General features: G+C 44.1%; 1 protein-coding gene across 2 annotated transcripts in view; it reads right to left on the bottom strand.

Moving 5' to 3' along the window:
• The window catches only part of LIPA (lipase A, lysosomal acid type), a 32,914-nt gene that overhangs the window by 7,527 nt on the left and 10,328 nt on the right, over positions 1–15,059 (bottom strand). For both annotated transcript variants that reach the window (XM_084772237.1, XM_084772238.1), the window contains 4 exons: positions 9,261–9,459; positions 8,003–8,112; positions 5,945–6,081; positions 341–487 (listed from right to left, as the gene is read on the bottom strand). In XM_084772237.1, coding sequence (XP_084628363.1) covers positions 341–487; positions 5,945–6,081; positions 8,003–8,112; positions 9,261–9,459 — 593 coding nt within the window. The remainder of the gene's footprint in view (positions 1–340; positions 488–5,944; positions 6,082–8,002; positions 8,113–9,260; positions 9,460–15,059) is intronic.

Below are 15,059 nucleotides of genomic sequence, written 5' to 3'. Positions count from 1 at the left end.
CAGTGCTGGAATTACAGGCGTGTGTCACAGCAACTAGCTTGAAAGGGCCTTTTTGTTTGTTTTGTTTCGTTTGCTTTTTGGTTTCTTGAGACAGGGTTTCTCTGTGTAGCCTTGGCTGTCCTAGACTCGCTTTGTGGACCAGGCTGGCCTCGAACTCACAGAGATCTACCTGCCTTTGCTTCCCTGAGTGCTGGGATAACAGGCATGCTCCACTGCAGCCAGTGTAAATGAAAGATTTAATGTCTGATGGATCCAGGTCTGTATCTCTCATACAAATAAGCACATCCATAGAAAATAACTGACAGCTAAGATCAAGCCTCGGTGTGGTGTACATACATACCATATTTAAATTCCTCTCATTGAAGCCACATATGATAAAGAAGATATTTGCGCAAAGCTCCTTCATGATGACGTGGGTGCAAATGTGAGTACTCAGCCACTTCATTGTCGAGCTCTGAGGTAAAAACTGCTTGTGTCCAAACACGTCCTGCAAAGGAAAAAGAAACCAGAGGGCGGGTCAGCATTTCAATCCCATGTACTGGGCTCAACATGCCTTCCAAAGCACAGACATACAAGTGTCTCCACGGGGGACGGGGGCGTCCAGAACAGGATGGCCTCAACCAACATTCTGAACAGGAAACCTGTGAGATACTTACCGAGTAAATCATATATGTTTAGAGGCAGGCTAAGCTTAGATTCCCAAAATGAAAAGCCAGAGGCAGAAAGCGGAGTAAGTTTATAGTAGGCTAATAAAGGGACGTGACCAGGACCATTTGTAGAAGGGCGGTTCCCAAATGGTTCTCTCCACCTCTGAGAAGATACTGTGGCCCTAAGCGGGTGTGTTCCCCTCTACCCCAATATGGGCCAAGTCCACCCCACCATCCCTTGCAGGCAGTTTACTGTTTGTTTCAAAAGAAGGTCTTGTTGCATAACCCTGGCTGGCCTCAAAGTTGTTATATAGTCCAGGCTAGCCACAAATTCATGGGAATTCTGTTTCCTCAGTCTCCCAAAGACTAGATTATAGGTGTGAGCCACCCTGCGTGGTTATTGTACATTATTCAGAATTACTTTGTGGTGGTAAAACACATGAGATTTATCACCTGAATTATTGTTAGCTGTTCAGTTCAGTGGCAAGAACAGTCAGGCTTTTTGCAATTACCCCTGCCGCCCACCTTCGAAATCCTTGCATCTGTACCCATGAAACAATCACTCTGAACCATTAGACAATTAATCACTCCTCACCTGCCCTGGCCCCAGCACCATGTGTGGTTTTGTAAGTTTTACTGGAATACAGCCAATTTATGAATATAGTTTATGAGTTACCTCTGGGTGCTTCTACAGACAGGACTAGTCAAGAACAAAAACCGCTCAGCCCACAAGGCCAGACTCAGACTCACTTGCTCTCTGGCTCTGTATTTAAAAAAAAAACAAAAAACAAAAAACAAAAAAAAACCCCAAACTTTCCAATTCTCAGTCTGCACTGTCCCTAATAGTCACTGAATCTGTGCTCAAGTACAACCAGGGCCATCACTGCATTCTCAAGGCAGACCTTCATGTACTGTGCAACAGGAGACAGGCCTTCCTTACAGGGGACTCAGCTCTGTCCCCCTGCACTCTTGCTCACACCCACCAACTCTAGGACAAGCAAGAATAGAAAACCCCAATATCTACAAAGGAAATGTCTCGGGTTGCATTATGACCCCTTAAAAGGCAGACATTCGTGTCCTAGCTGTCCGTATCCGAAAATGTCCTTGTCCGAGAATGTCCTTATTAGGATACTGGCTCTTTTCAAGTGACTCACGTGAAACAGAGATTGGGCCTTCAAGTATCTTTTTAAAGAGGAGAAATTTGACCATAAAGACAGACACGTACATGGAGGAAACAGCCACTGACAATGACAACAACGACGAAGGCAGGAACTAAGACAAGGCTTCTACAAGCCAAAAAGGCCAAAGAGAGGCAGCATACGTGCCTGTAGGAGCTAGCAAGGAAGCTGTAAGCGCAAATGGATGAACCTGCCCATGCAGGCTGATCCCCGCCCCTGAGTGCATGACTGGGGAATATCAACAACCTCTGTGGAAACTGAGTGTTCTTGCTGAGCTCAATGCTACAAGTAACTACTCCTTGTTCTGGCTTATCACTAACCCTCAGCATGGTGAAGCAGAGCTTCCTTTTTCCTCCCTTAGGAAAAAAAAAAAGTCATCTGATCTGCTAGCCCTGTATTCTAGGTTCTCCCAGAAAATCTGGCTCTCCATAGACAGGCTGTGATCCCCATCTGTCTTCATTCAGGTTTCAATTACTCTGGTAAAAATTCCATGGCCAAAAAAAAAAAAAAAAAAAAAAAAAAAAAAAACCCTAGGGAAGAAAGCGTTTATTTCAGCGTATAGTTCCCTACCACAGTCCATTCTCCAAGGAAGTCAGGGCGGAAACTCACACTGGGCAGGAAGCCAATACAGAGGCCATGGAGGAGTTCTGCTTCCTGGCTTGCTCCCTCCTGGTTTTTGCCAGGTCTGCTTTCTTATAGCAACCAGGACCACCTGGCCAGGGGTGGCCTCTCCTTAATCAATCACTAATTAGGAAAATGCCCCCAAGGCTTGCTTACATGCCAATCAGATAGGGGAATTTTCTCACTTGGGGTTTTCTCTTTCCAAATGACTGTGGCCTGTGTCAAGTTGACATAAAACCTAGCCAACATACTTACTGTCAGATCAATCTTCTATTGGACAATGTAGCAATACCTAAGAACAGACATCAGGTCTGAGTGATCTCCAGAACAGCCACATAAGAAGTAGCTAAAAAGGACCATGAAGTAAAGTCCAGGTGGAGAAAAGGTCATGTGACATGGAAAGCCATCCCACTCACAACTCCTGGCTTAGTGCCTACGTAATGGTCATTTGATATGTCAGTAAGTTATACTTTAGAATTTTTTTTCAAAGGATTTGAGGGGAACACTTTCTTTCCACAAAAGCAACAAGTATTTTTTCAGAGCAACTAAGTAAAAGAGATTTTACAAATATTTATTCACTTTGGTTTGTTTGTTTTGTTTTTCATGTTTTGTGAGGGTTTATTTTTTGTTTGTTTGTTCGGGTTTTTTTTTTTTTTCCTTTTAACTTTGCATGTGTGTGCCATAAAGCACTATAGTCTGAAACCTTAAGTTCCACATGCCTGGCCCACAGTCCTCATCAGAAATCACAGAGAATGTTTTTAGAAAAACACAAATCCTTGATCCCCACCTCAGAATTTACAAAATGCAATTTCAAAAGTGGGGTGGGGAGGTGTGGCGTTCCTAGGTCCACCAAGCTAACTCATAATGTCTAAGGGACAAGCAAGATTTATAACACGCATTCCTGCAGCCGCAACCACATCCCCAGCATCCACTCCAGAGCCACCCCCGCCTGAATGCCCACCACAGGACTCCAGCTAATTAATAGCAAGTCTTCATAATCAAAAACTGCCTATGCAGTGGTTAATAAGAAACTCAACTAACCAGCTAGCTCTCCTTGTGGAAACATTCAATATGCAGAACACTCTACAGAGTTGGATACCGTCTACACTGTAACAAAAATATATTTCTCCTGATGCATTGCTCATATGTGGCTCTAGAAAAGACCTCCAATCTGAGCCATTCTAGAGCAGGAGTTAGGGAGGAGGCCTCATAGTCAGGAGGTACTTGTAGTCATGTAATCGATACTATTAGCAAAGACAGTAAAAGAAAATTTCAGCAGCCTGTTTGCTGGTACAATGAATTCCTACAAGAGTCTGACTAAGTTACTTCTCATAGCTCTTTCTAACCCAAAATGTACTGCATAACTGTGAAGTATATAACATTATAATTCTTCCTATGGAAGGGTTTTAAACAGAGAGAGAGAGAGAGAGAGAGAGAGAGAGAGAGAGAGAGAGAGAGAGAGCGCAGAGAGCAAGCACATTTGTTACACCTCCCTTTAAGTAATGAGTCACTTAATAGCAGGGATTAGTTCTAAGAACCAAATTCTCAAGTAGCGCCACCACCCTGCAACCACCACATAGTGCCCTGGCACAGTTCTACGTGGACAGGTCAATCACTTGACACAACTTCATGACGCCATCAAAACACACGGTGAACAAGAGGCTCATAAGTCCACTGTGGGCACATCATGCCACATGCCTTGACAGTAGGCATTTTTGCAAGATGAAGGAGTACATACTGTTAGCCCTGCTGCAGGGGGTGGCTGGCATGGCCTGCCCTCTACCTAGGGCAGGGCTCCCCCTCTCTCAGAGACTCTTCGGTATATAATGCAGACATTTTGGTTCTGCCTCCCCTTTACCCCTTCCTGTCCTTCCCCCCTTCTTGCGCTCTCTCTCTCTCTCTCTCTCTCTCTCTCTCTCTCTCTCTCTCTCTCTCTCCCTTCTTCCCTTCCCCACCCCCCCTCCCCAGCACATGCCTCTCTCCTTTCCTCCCATCCCTCTCTCACACCATTCCACTAAACCTGAATTTATATAATATAGCTTTGTCACCATTAGCTCATTCCGTTTTAACCAATCATCTGGTGGTGCGACTCGGATTCGAACCGAGGTTGCTACACCCTGGGTAGAGGGCAGTGTATGCCAGCCATGCCCTGCAGCAGGACCTAACGCATACTAAAATAATGACGGAAAAGCTAGGATATAAATAAACCAGCGACAGTCATTATCGAGTGTGACATTGTTCTGGTTTGCTTTCTGTTGCTGTCAGCAAACACTCTTAACTAACAGCAAATTGGGAGAGAAAAGGGTTTATTTCATCTTGCACAAGCAGGTCACATTCCATCATTGAGGGAAGTAAGGAAAGGAATTTAAGGTGAGAACCAGGGAGATTCGTGCCGGCTCATCACAGGCTTTTGCTTAGGCAGCTTTATACAACCCAAGACCACTGCATAAGGATGACACTGCCCACAGTGGCCTGGGCCCCTCGTATCAATTAATAGTCAAGACAATCCCGCACAGACATGTCACAGGCCACTGTGATTTAGGACTCTTTTCTCATCTGATACTAGGATGTATCAAGTTGGCAGTTAAAGCCAACTTTGACATAAATAATATGCATAACTATATGGCCTACACTTTTAGATAACTCTTGTCATTGTAGATTTTTGTATGTTAGCATCACCACAAACATGTGAATGTCATGTTAGACTACAATATCATTAGATGATAGGATTCACTGTAATTTGTTGGGACCATAATCCAATGCATGATTGCTCACTTGCAAAAGCCCATTACAGGACTGGAGCCATGGCTCAGTTTAAAGGTTGGGCTCACAAACAAACCATCAAAAACGCATCCACAGCATAGGACTGCATATAATGCTGTACAGGATTCCACGTGTGTGTGTGTGTGTGTGTGTGTGTGTGTGTGTGTGTGTGTGTGTGTGTCTGACATATAATATAGGAATAATGGATTATCCAATCTTAATAAGCTAAAAACCCTTCTCATGAGTGCTGTTTCCCTTTGAATACAGCTTGCAGTTGCATAGATATAGGGCTAAGCACTAATAGCTAAGGGCCATATTATCAAATATACTATGTTAAAGTAATGTCTTCAGTCAGGTTCAGCGTGGATAGGAACAAATACAGAGGAATGGAATACTTCCGGTCTCCCACCGCCTGTCCACTCCTGCACACCCATATGCTCTAGGGATGAAAAGCAAGCCTAGGAATACTTAACTTTACTTTTTCAAAGACTTCCTTGTACCCTCCTTGTATGGTGGTAGGAAGCTGGACTAACATGTTAACTACAAATACATGTAACTGCATGTCTAATTGATATTATGGCTCCCTAGGTACATCTGCTGAAAGGGGGGTAAAGGCAAGCACACCCACTGTCTAGTAAATAGCATATACAGAGGACACTGCCGAGTCTTCTCTAGTGACCAATTTCCCAGCTCCGAATAGGATATCTGAGGAGAAGGGGGATGGGATCCAAGTACCTCAAAAAGAAGGTCCGGCAAACGTCCTAACTTGACCACAGGGCTTGAAGCAAAATTGAGAAATACCACAGGAGCCAAGGCAAAATATAGTTTTATCTTCTTTGCCAGCTCAGGCATCTGTGAAAATGCTATAAAACCTGTGGAGTAAAATCAAGAATTAGATCTAGGACTTCCTCGAAAGACAAAACAAAACAAACACGAGACAGGTTAGCCATCGTACCCTCCAGAGAAAGCCCATTACCACACAAGTGACACTTCCCTTGTACACTTGAACAGAGCTCTTTAAACTTTCTGGCTCAACATATCTGGATTTGGTTCCAGATTTAAGCCTACAATACTCATGGAAAGAGGTGCAGGGTAAGAGAACCAAAAAGTCTCTCCCGTTCCCACGGCACTGTGCATCTTTACAGCACCATCCTACACTTCTACTCCTCCCTGTCTTTCCACTCCTAATTTGCAAACCATCTAGCAGAATGCCTTATTTAGACTCCCTTAGCTGTAAAGTATCCCTTACGCCCCTCTTAGACCCCTCCATGCCACTGGTCCTTAGCACACATTAGACACAATGTGCCCTAACAGACAAGTCGCCTAGTCAGAAACGAAGTAACGTAAATAAGGAAGAGGACGAGGCAACTTAACATGTTCCCACACAAACTCTTCACTTGGTGAATCTCCTCGAAGAACGCACTCTATGGAGAACACGTGCCATGAACAAGAAGGTGTCAGTGAGCACTAAATGGCAGAATCCAATAAATTATGGAACACGTTCTCAGCCTCTCGTTAGAGAAACTTGCTTGTTAAAATTAGTGCTGATTTGCTTTTTTCAATCTTTCCAAAGTTTTGTACTTTTCTTTATGATAAAAAACAATTTGACTTTCACATGAACCCTGGAGCCCCATATTTGACCATGTCCTCTTGATGGGGAGGCCTGATGGCACTCAGAGGAAGGATAGTGGACTACCAAGAAGAGACTTGATACCCTAGGATCATATTCAGGGGGCGGAGGTCCCCCTCAGTCACAGACATAGGGGAGGGGAATAGGGTGAAAGCGGGAGGGAGGAATGGGAGGATACACGGGATGGGATAACCATTGAGATGTAATATGAATGAATTAATAACAAATTATAATGCAAAAAAACCCATATTGAACCGAGAAGCTCACTCCATAAAGCACTTGCCTTACAAACAGAACCCAACTTCAATCCCCAAAGCCTATGTCACAAAGCCACGTGTGGTGGTCTACACTTTTAGTTTCAGCGCTGGAATGGTGGCTAGTGAGAGACTCTATCTCAAAAGAACAAGACAGACAGTGCCAGAGAAGACTGACAGCTAATGTCTGTCCTGCACACACACACACACACACACACACACACACACACACACACAAACGTACATGCACATGAAAACATTACTTTCATACCACCATGAAAAAAAATGCAAATATCTTTCATAAACTACAAAGTATAAGCTGTTGTTCTTGTCATTTGTTATGTCTCATTTAATTTTATTTAATTTCTGACTTAATTGTTTTGGGCGGTGGTACAGGTTAGACCACGGGGTTCAGACATGGTAGGCAAGCACTGGACACTGAGTTGAACCCCAGCTTGGGTGATAGTGATGCGTCAATGTGTACAGCTGAGGATGTTCATGAAACTTGAGGCTATTTGCGTACAGGAACAGAAGGCATATGGCAAATCTCTATATATTTATGTTTGTAGTGGGTTTATTCATAACTGCCCAAATTTGGACATTTACAAGTATATTTTCTTACCAGGTCTATACGGTTTCGGACACTAGAACACTTCCCATCTGCCTACCCTCTCCCGTCCCTATGGGGCTTGAGTTGGAAAGCTTAACAGGATATAGCTGACACCAATTCTGTCAGTTTTAAGACACTTCACAATTGACACAGAATTCTGGATTTCTCTAGATTATTACTGGAAATTCCTTGTCCTACTCCTGATTTCTGCTTGGCATTTAAAAAGAAACTGTATTTGAAGTAATATAATTTTTGTGTTCAAAGACATTTCGCTTTTCCCATCTCTGTTGCATACACACCTATGATGGTTCCTTGAGAATGGCCCACATAGTACACTTGTTCTTGGCCAGTTTTATTCACAATGTAGTTAATTGAAGCAGGGAGGTCATACTTTGCCATCTCATCGAAACTATAATGCAAAAAACAAAGGACTTTTTCACTGAAATGGCACACAAAAATAGAACAGCACACAAATCCTTAGCACAGAGTATGTTGCCACACATTGAGCATGGCTGAATAATCCTACGCAAATTCAAAACACTAACCATGTCTAGGACCAAGGAAGTGCCCCCTGCGTTCCCTTCCAGTTGACCCTCCTGAAGGTAACACCTCTAAGTTTTTATATTATAAATTAACTTGGTTCACAAATTTCCTGCCAATGGGATTAGATTACATATCTCCTTTCATTTCTGGCTCCCTCCATGTTGGCATGTGACTATAGCTATGTATCCTTATCTCACTATGTCAATCTGCCATACTTGGTTCATTGAATTTACTGCTGACCTGCATTTGGGTATCCATGTTATAACAAACATATTCTAATAAATTGTGATTCAGGACCAGGGTGGCTTTGGTTTCATAAAGGGAAGCAAACCTTTAACCATCTACTGAGACAACCTTCTATAATACGTGTGTGTGTGTGTGTGTGTGTGTGTGTGTGTGTGTGTGTCTGTGTGTGTCTGTGTCTGTGTGTGTCTGTGTCTGTGTCTGTATGTGTATTGAGGAAAGTGACAATTGGATTGTTAGAATTCACTTACACACTTAGAATACCCCAAGGGCTTCTTCCTTGACTCTTACTTGAGGCCCCAGTGAGTTTATAAGATAGGACTTTATTATCTCCATTTTATAGATAAGGAAATGAACACACAATATTTGTAATGTTGTATCAAGTGTCACAGAACAATTCAACGATAGAGCCAGAAGTAAGAGAGAGGGTTATAAAATGAACATCTGGGTAATAAAATAACATGTGTGTTATGGGGATGGGAAGTTGGTGCCCGAGGCTTAACTTAACAGCACGCCCCCCAAGCCAGGAATGTTAAGAATAACAAGAATTCCTAACAAGAACCTAATCATTTATGAAATCATTTATTTAAATTTACCTTCAGGTTGCTTTTTACATTCCTGATAAGTTTCACAACTTTTCAAAAGACATCAGCTCCCTTTTATTAAAACTTCAAAGTTACTCCTGAACCTGCCTCCCCACTTAAATTCCAACATTTTCTGCCTTCAGAATGCTAAAGATACAGACTCAAGTCACAACCAACTGTGAAATACCTGAAGGCCCAGAATTCCTCCTGAAAAACGGAAAAAGTCTTGTGCTTCTGAGACCAGGTGTTTCCCCTGCTGTTCCCCATCCACACATCAAAGCCAGCGTCCGCCAGGATGAAACCCAGGCTGCTTTTGTCAATGTTGGTGACCCAGACACTAGAATCTGCCAGCAAGCCATGCTGAAGAAACACAGCTGGTCTGGGACCTGAAAAACATTGGTGTTTATAAGACGTTAGCTCCAACCTTGTCCACAAATATGGTGCCGTGGCTAAACAGTCAACTGTGAAGACCAAAGCAATTAAAGCAATAGAAACAAATTAACATATGGAGCTGACAACACGTGCCTGTAAAAAGCTGAGGGACATGGGTTTGTTTGTTGGTTTTGGTTTTTTGTTTTAGTTTTAACAGTGTTGACAAGGATGCAGCAAAACTCCACTTTTTTTTCTTTTTCATGTCTGGTAACAAAACATTGACCCAAGCATCAAAAAAAAAATTTTAATAGACTTGGGTGGGGGGGACCTGCACAATGTTTTTACAGTTTGCTGACAATGACTCCAAATAAAATACACTGAGAGGAAAGGGCTGAACGCAGCAATGAGATGGTTCTGTAGACCTGGGACAACCGCCGAGCCTGAGGCAGAGATAAGGCTAACTGCTGGCCAAGATGCGGGGCAATGGGACGCCACCTCCTCCACTGGTGACAGGAACACACCGATGATGCTCACTGCAGCTTTGCTCATTGTGCCTAGCAGTTGAGCAGAACTAAGTATAGATGGTGGGCGACAGTGACGTGTCGGTGTGTACAGCTGAGGGTGTTCATAAAACACGAGGCCACACATGCACGCACAGGAGCAGACAGCAGAAGGGAAGTCTCCACATGTTAATATTTATAGTGGGTTACTGCATAACTGCCAAAAGCTGGGCGCCTCGGTTCCTCAACCCTGCATCTGCTCGAGTTTGATGTGACCCTAAATCCTATAAAAAGCAAAGTCTAATTTTAAAAAATGTATAGTTTTAGAATAAAGTCTTATAGAAGAAGAAGACATGAATTTGAGATAAGAATCCAAAGGGAACACAGAGGAACTATTGGGTGGGGAAGGGTGATAAACAGACAATGTACTCATGAATTCACTCCTCAAAAAAAAAAAAAAGTTAAAGAAACTTAAATAGAAAACACACATGAATTCAAAATGTGTGTATGAATTTTTCTTCTATTCACTTCTTCCTAAGATAGTTAAACTGCAACAAAAAAAAAGAAAAGAAAGAAAGAAAAAAGAAAAGAAAAAAAAAGAAAAAGAAAACCTCAAAGACTGTGTACAATGAGCAACACACCCCACCTCACCCCAACTCTGAGAAAAAAACAACCTAACCTCAAGAACCCTACAGGATGGAGACCGTGCAGTCACTCACCAATCAAACCCTTGTTCAGCAGCAACTATGAAAGGTCCTTCTTGGTACCAGAGATACACCAAGGAGCAAAAGCAAAAGAAAATACCTTGGAGAAAGATGGGAAAGAAAATGGGCCAACCCAGGGTCCGTTATCTGTGTTTCCTTGCTTTCTAATGGCATTTTAAGGCTATGTTAGCAAGACTAAATCTTCTGTCGAGGTTCTACCTTCAAAGGCTGTGCTACATGTGCCATCTCGGCCTTCAATGAAGATTCTAGTTTATCTTGGGAAATGTGAAACACAATCATTCAAAGTTTGAAATTATAAATCCAGGCTAATAATGGCCAAACTTCCTGCCTTTGGGAGCTAATGCAAAAACAAAAACCAACCAACAAACAAAAAGACCCTGACGTGTCATTTCTCTAGCCAAGGACAGACACAAAATGACTTCACCCTGGTCACCTAAACAGTTAGCACCAGGCAAGCTAGAGGGGACAGCACCCACATGACTGTTCACTGTAATGCTGCCTGCCTGATGAGGTGAATTTTGGGTGGACGCAGGCCTGACAATGACTGTGGTTCAAAAGAGGAAGATGACTTGGTGTGGGCGGAATTCCTCCTGCCTCCCAAGACCAGAGTCTACATGGGAGGCTCCTTCACTCCAAAAAGTCACTGGGAACCAGCTGGGGTTAGGGAAGTAATAAAACCAAGGGCGAGGAGAAAGGAGGGCAAAGTTGAGCATTGTCAGCATGACACAGAACCTAGATTTCACACGGAGTCTCAAAGGATTGACTCAACTTCATAACTGGTAGCCAGGGCCAGCCATCTTAGACTGCCAGGCTGAGGGGGGCCTTGAAGTTCCTGGGATAGGTTAAGACCCTAGCCTGACAGACCCACCTTGGGAATTAGCTTTAAAGGCAGACTTCTTAGCCCGACCCAGGAATTTCAAGGCCCTCCTCAACCTGAAATCTTAAGATCTTTGCTAGTTTGAGAAGAGCCTGCAGATCCCCCAAAAGGGTTTGCATGCTTCTACAATGGCAGATTCTAAACCAAATGCTAAGAGGGACCTTGTATGTGGTACATATCCACTCCCGGGGTTCCGAACTAGGCAGTGTAAAGGTAGAGCTACCCCTCAGCTCACATCTCCCTGAAAGGGCCACAGAACACACCAAGTTCACGGGCGCTCAGCCCCCAGCTAAGTGGGCCCTGTGCCTTGGACAAAATCAATGTCCAAAAGTTAGTACAACCCTTCCTGAGATAAGCTTTGGCCTAAGGGCTTCTTAAATGAACTCTACCCACATACTAGCCCAAGCAAGCTTCTAGAGTTTAGATAGTTTGGCACTATTGTTAATATTGTTCAAAACAGCTACCACTTACGTGCCAGGCAGCAAGTCATATATGGCTTACATTTTCATATCTATGGTAAAGGTGAGGTGACTGAATGGAGAGAAAAAAAAAGGAAAGAAATAAAAAAGGAAGGGAAAGGACATGACTGGTCCCCATATGGTGGAAGAGAAAGTCTGTTGTAGATAAAAGACAGAGCACAGACATAGGCAGAGGCAGAGGCATAGGCATCTGGGAGAGTCCGCAGTGAGCATGACCCATGTGAGGAGAGGAGGAAGGAGAGAGAAGAAAGCCAGACCAAGAGGCCAGGAAGGTAAAAGGTAGACCAAAAAGGACCAGGTAACCAAACTGGCAAGTGAAGGACAACTGGGACAAGGGCAGCCCAGCCCCTGAGTAGGAGAAGTTTTAGGTAGGGGGCAGAGTATGCCAGCAATACCCAGTAACAGATAGCAAGTGAGGGGATGTAGAAAGAACCTGGCAGCCGGATGTGCTTTGGGATGTTAACCTGACACCTCAGCCATTTGTCCTGGGTTTGAGATCTAACAGTGGCCCACATGTGGAAAAAGCAAGTGGTTCTAGAACACTCCGCCAGCAAGCAGTATGCCAACACTAAGATCCAAGCCTATTTCACTTCAAAAGCCTCAGTTTTAGCCAATGACCTAAAAAAAATAATAATAATTACTAAAAACTACAGTAGAGATGAGGCATGCACATAAACACTAGGTCTGTCTCCAGCTAGCTCACAGCAAGCCAAGCAGCCTATGCCAAAACTGGTTATGTACTGAAACAACAGAGTGATTGTGAAACAGACACATTACTGGCTCTGGTCCTCACCCCCTCACCCGGAGAATGAGGAATTCTATGCACAGAGCCTGGCCTGCAAGGACTTGATTTTGAAAGTCCCTTGTCTATTCCAAATCAGCTCCTCAGAGCTGTATTCAACTCTTCCAGGGAGTTTCTACCAGCCACTTGATCCAGCAAGCTGGGCTAGGCAGGAATAAGTTGCCTAAAATGCCCTAGAAGAATCCACAAGACATAGATATCCCCAGCAACCCTCCAGGGGGAACCTTGGGGCCCTCCTCATCAATGATTAGTAAGAGCAGGTGGGGGAGGGGCAGGCAGGTAGCTCCCAGGTACAGCAAAGCCTAGTGCGTTACGCCCCCCCCAGGTCTGTCCCTCAGTTCCACACAAATTAGAAACAACAGTTGAGCTTCAGTTATCCAAAACAAGGGCTCTGGAGTGAAGTTTTATAGTCTAATTCTAGTTTGAAGATTTGGTCTTAAAACAATAGTTCAAGTACTATTGATTTTAGTGCCTTTCTGTTGTAGTGACAAGATACCTAAGAATGGATAATTTATTTTAAAAAAAAAAAAAAAACAGAAATTTACAACTTCCAATTCAAGGCTCAGAAGTCCAAGGCTGGAGAGCCTGGATCCCTTGAGAACCATTTATCTTTGTTATCCCACGGCAGTGGGAGAAGGGTAAAAAGGCACATCCCAACAGAAGATGTGAGGTCTGACCTGTCTGGAGGAAGGAGCAAGGTGTGAGCTGAGGGAGGGGAGCCCTTAGGTCCAAAGATCCCAGAAGACTGAACAACAAAATCCAATATACAAGTTACCAGGTTGGTTTTTTGTTTTTGTTTTTGTTTTTACTGTACCAGGGATAATACTGCAATCCCACGGGCTAACAAAAAGGTCTGAATGGGAGGGAACTCAGGCACAAGGTATAGGAAGCTTGCCTTTATGTCGCCCCTAGCTGTTCTATATGGGGGCTGGGAGTAGTACAGTACAGTTAACCCTTACAACCTCGTTTTCCTCCTTTGTGAAACAGACTAATCAGAGTCCTAACGATTCCCTTGATGACTCATGTGTGACAAGGGGCAGTTGGCTTGTCCACAGGTAGTAATCAGAAAGACAAGCACCCTTTGTCAGTGTCCAGGCCACTGCTTTCACATTTCAAAGTCCACCTGTAGTAAAGATAGAGACCTGCACTGCCTGACTGAACCCAAGACTCTGCAACACCGGGTCCCATCTAACACAGTGCTGCGGTCCACAGCCCTGGTGACAGTCCCTGTGATCCTTAAGTAACAGGAAGGCAGCAGCGAGAGCCACATTCTTCACCTGTAGCAGCTGAAGTTGAAGCCGGCACAGGGCGAATACAGGAAAGTACAGGAAAACTTTCCTGTTATTCCAAGATGCTGATGCCTACCCACCCACTGACATCAGGAGCCACCCCTGTGCATCATGTCCACACTGTGTGCACGGCCCACTCAGGAACCGCTTAGAGACTAGCTGTGCCAATTGCAGGTCTACTGCTCTGGTCTAGCAGTAGTGATGCTTAAGACTCCCTTCATGACTGCCCCTGGTATATAACTCACAATGTTGGCCATCTTTGTGACCGTTGTTGTAGTTTATTATAATTCTTGCTAATTCCCTACCATCTCTAGCATATTAACTAAATTAACTAAATGGATATATTTGTATAGAAATAACAGTGAAGTACCCAGTTTCAAGCTTCCACCTGAGATCCTGGAATACATCACCCATTGTTAAGTGGAGCCTAAAAGTTATCTAGGTACAGGCACAGACACATAGGACACTGTACTGCACAGTCAGACTGGTGAGGGACCATCTGGATCATTCTTCTCACTTTGCAGACTGAAATTTGGAGAGATGACAATGCCCCCCGGGTCACACAGTTGTATATGGTAAATAAAATCTATGTCATACAACATCAAGGTGCCCATCGTGCCTGTGTTGAGCTGCCTTTTTGCCTTCCCCTGCCTTCCAGACCAGAGAAGGGCACAGCACCACAGCTTGAGTTCACAGTTAGATGAATGTTAAGAAATGAGTTGGCCCTGGAGGGTGGAAGAGAGGCTTAGAGAGGGAGCACCAGCAGGGGAGCACTAGGTAAGATAGCTCACTGCACTGGGTAAGGTGCCTCACTGTGCAGGGTATGGTGCCTCACTGTGAGCAGTAAGGTGCCTCCCTATGCGGGGTAAGGTGCCTCCCTGTGAGGGGTAAGGTGCCTCCCTGTGAGGGGTAAGGTGCCTCCCTGTGAGGGGTAAGGTGCCT

Source organism: Acomys minous, assembly GCF_964271855.1.
Source record: "Acomys minous genome assembly, chromosome: 2".
NCBI lineage: Eukaryota > Metazoa > Chordata > Mammalia > Rodentia > Muridae > Acomys > Acomys minous.
The sequence above is the reverse complement of the archived record's forward strand: the minus strand, read 5'-3'. Positions and strand labels throughout refer to the sequence as shown.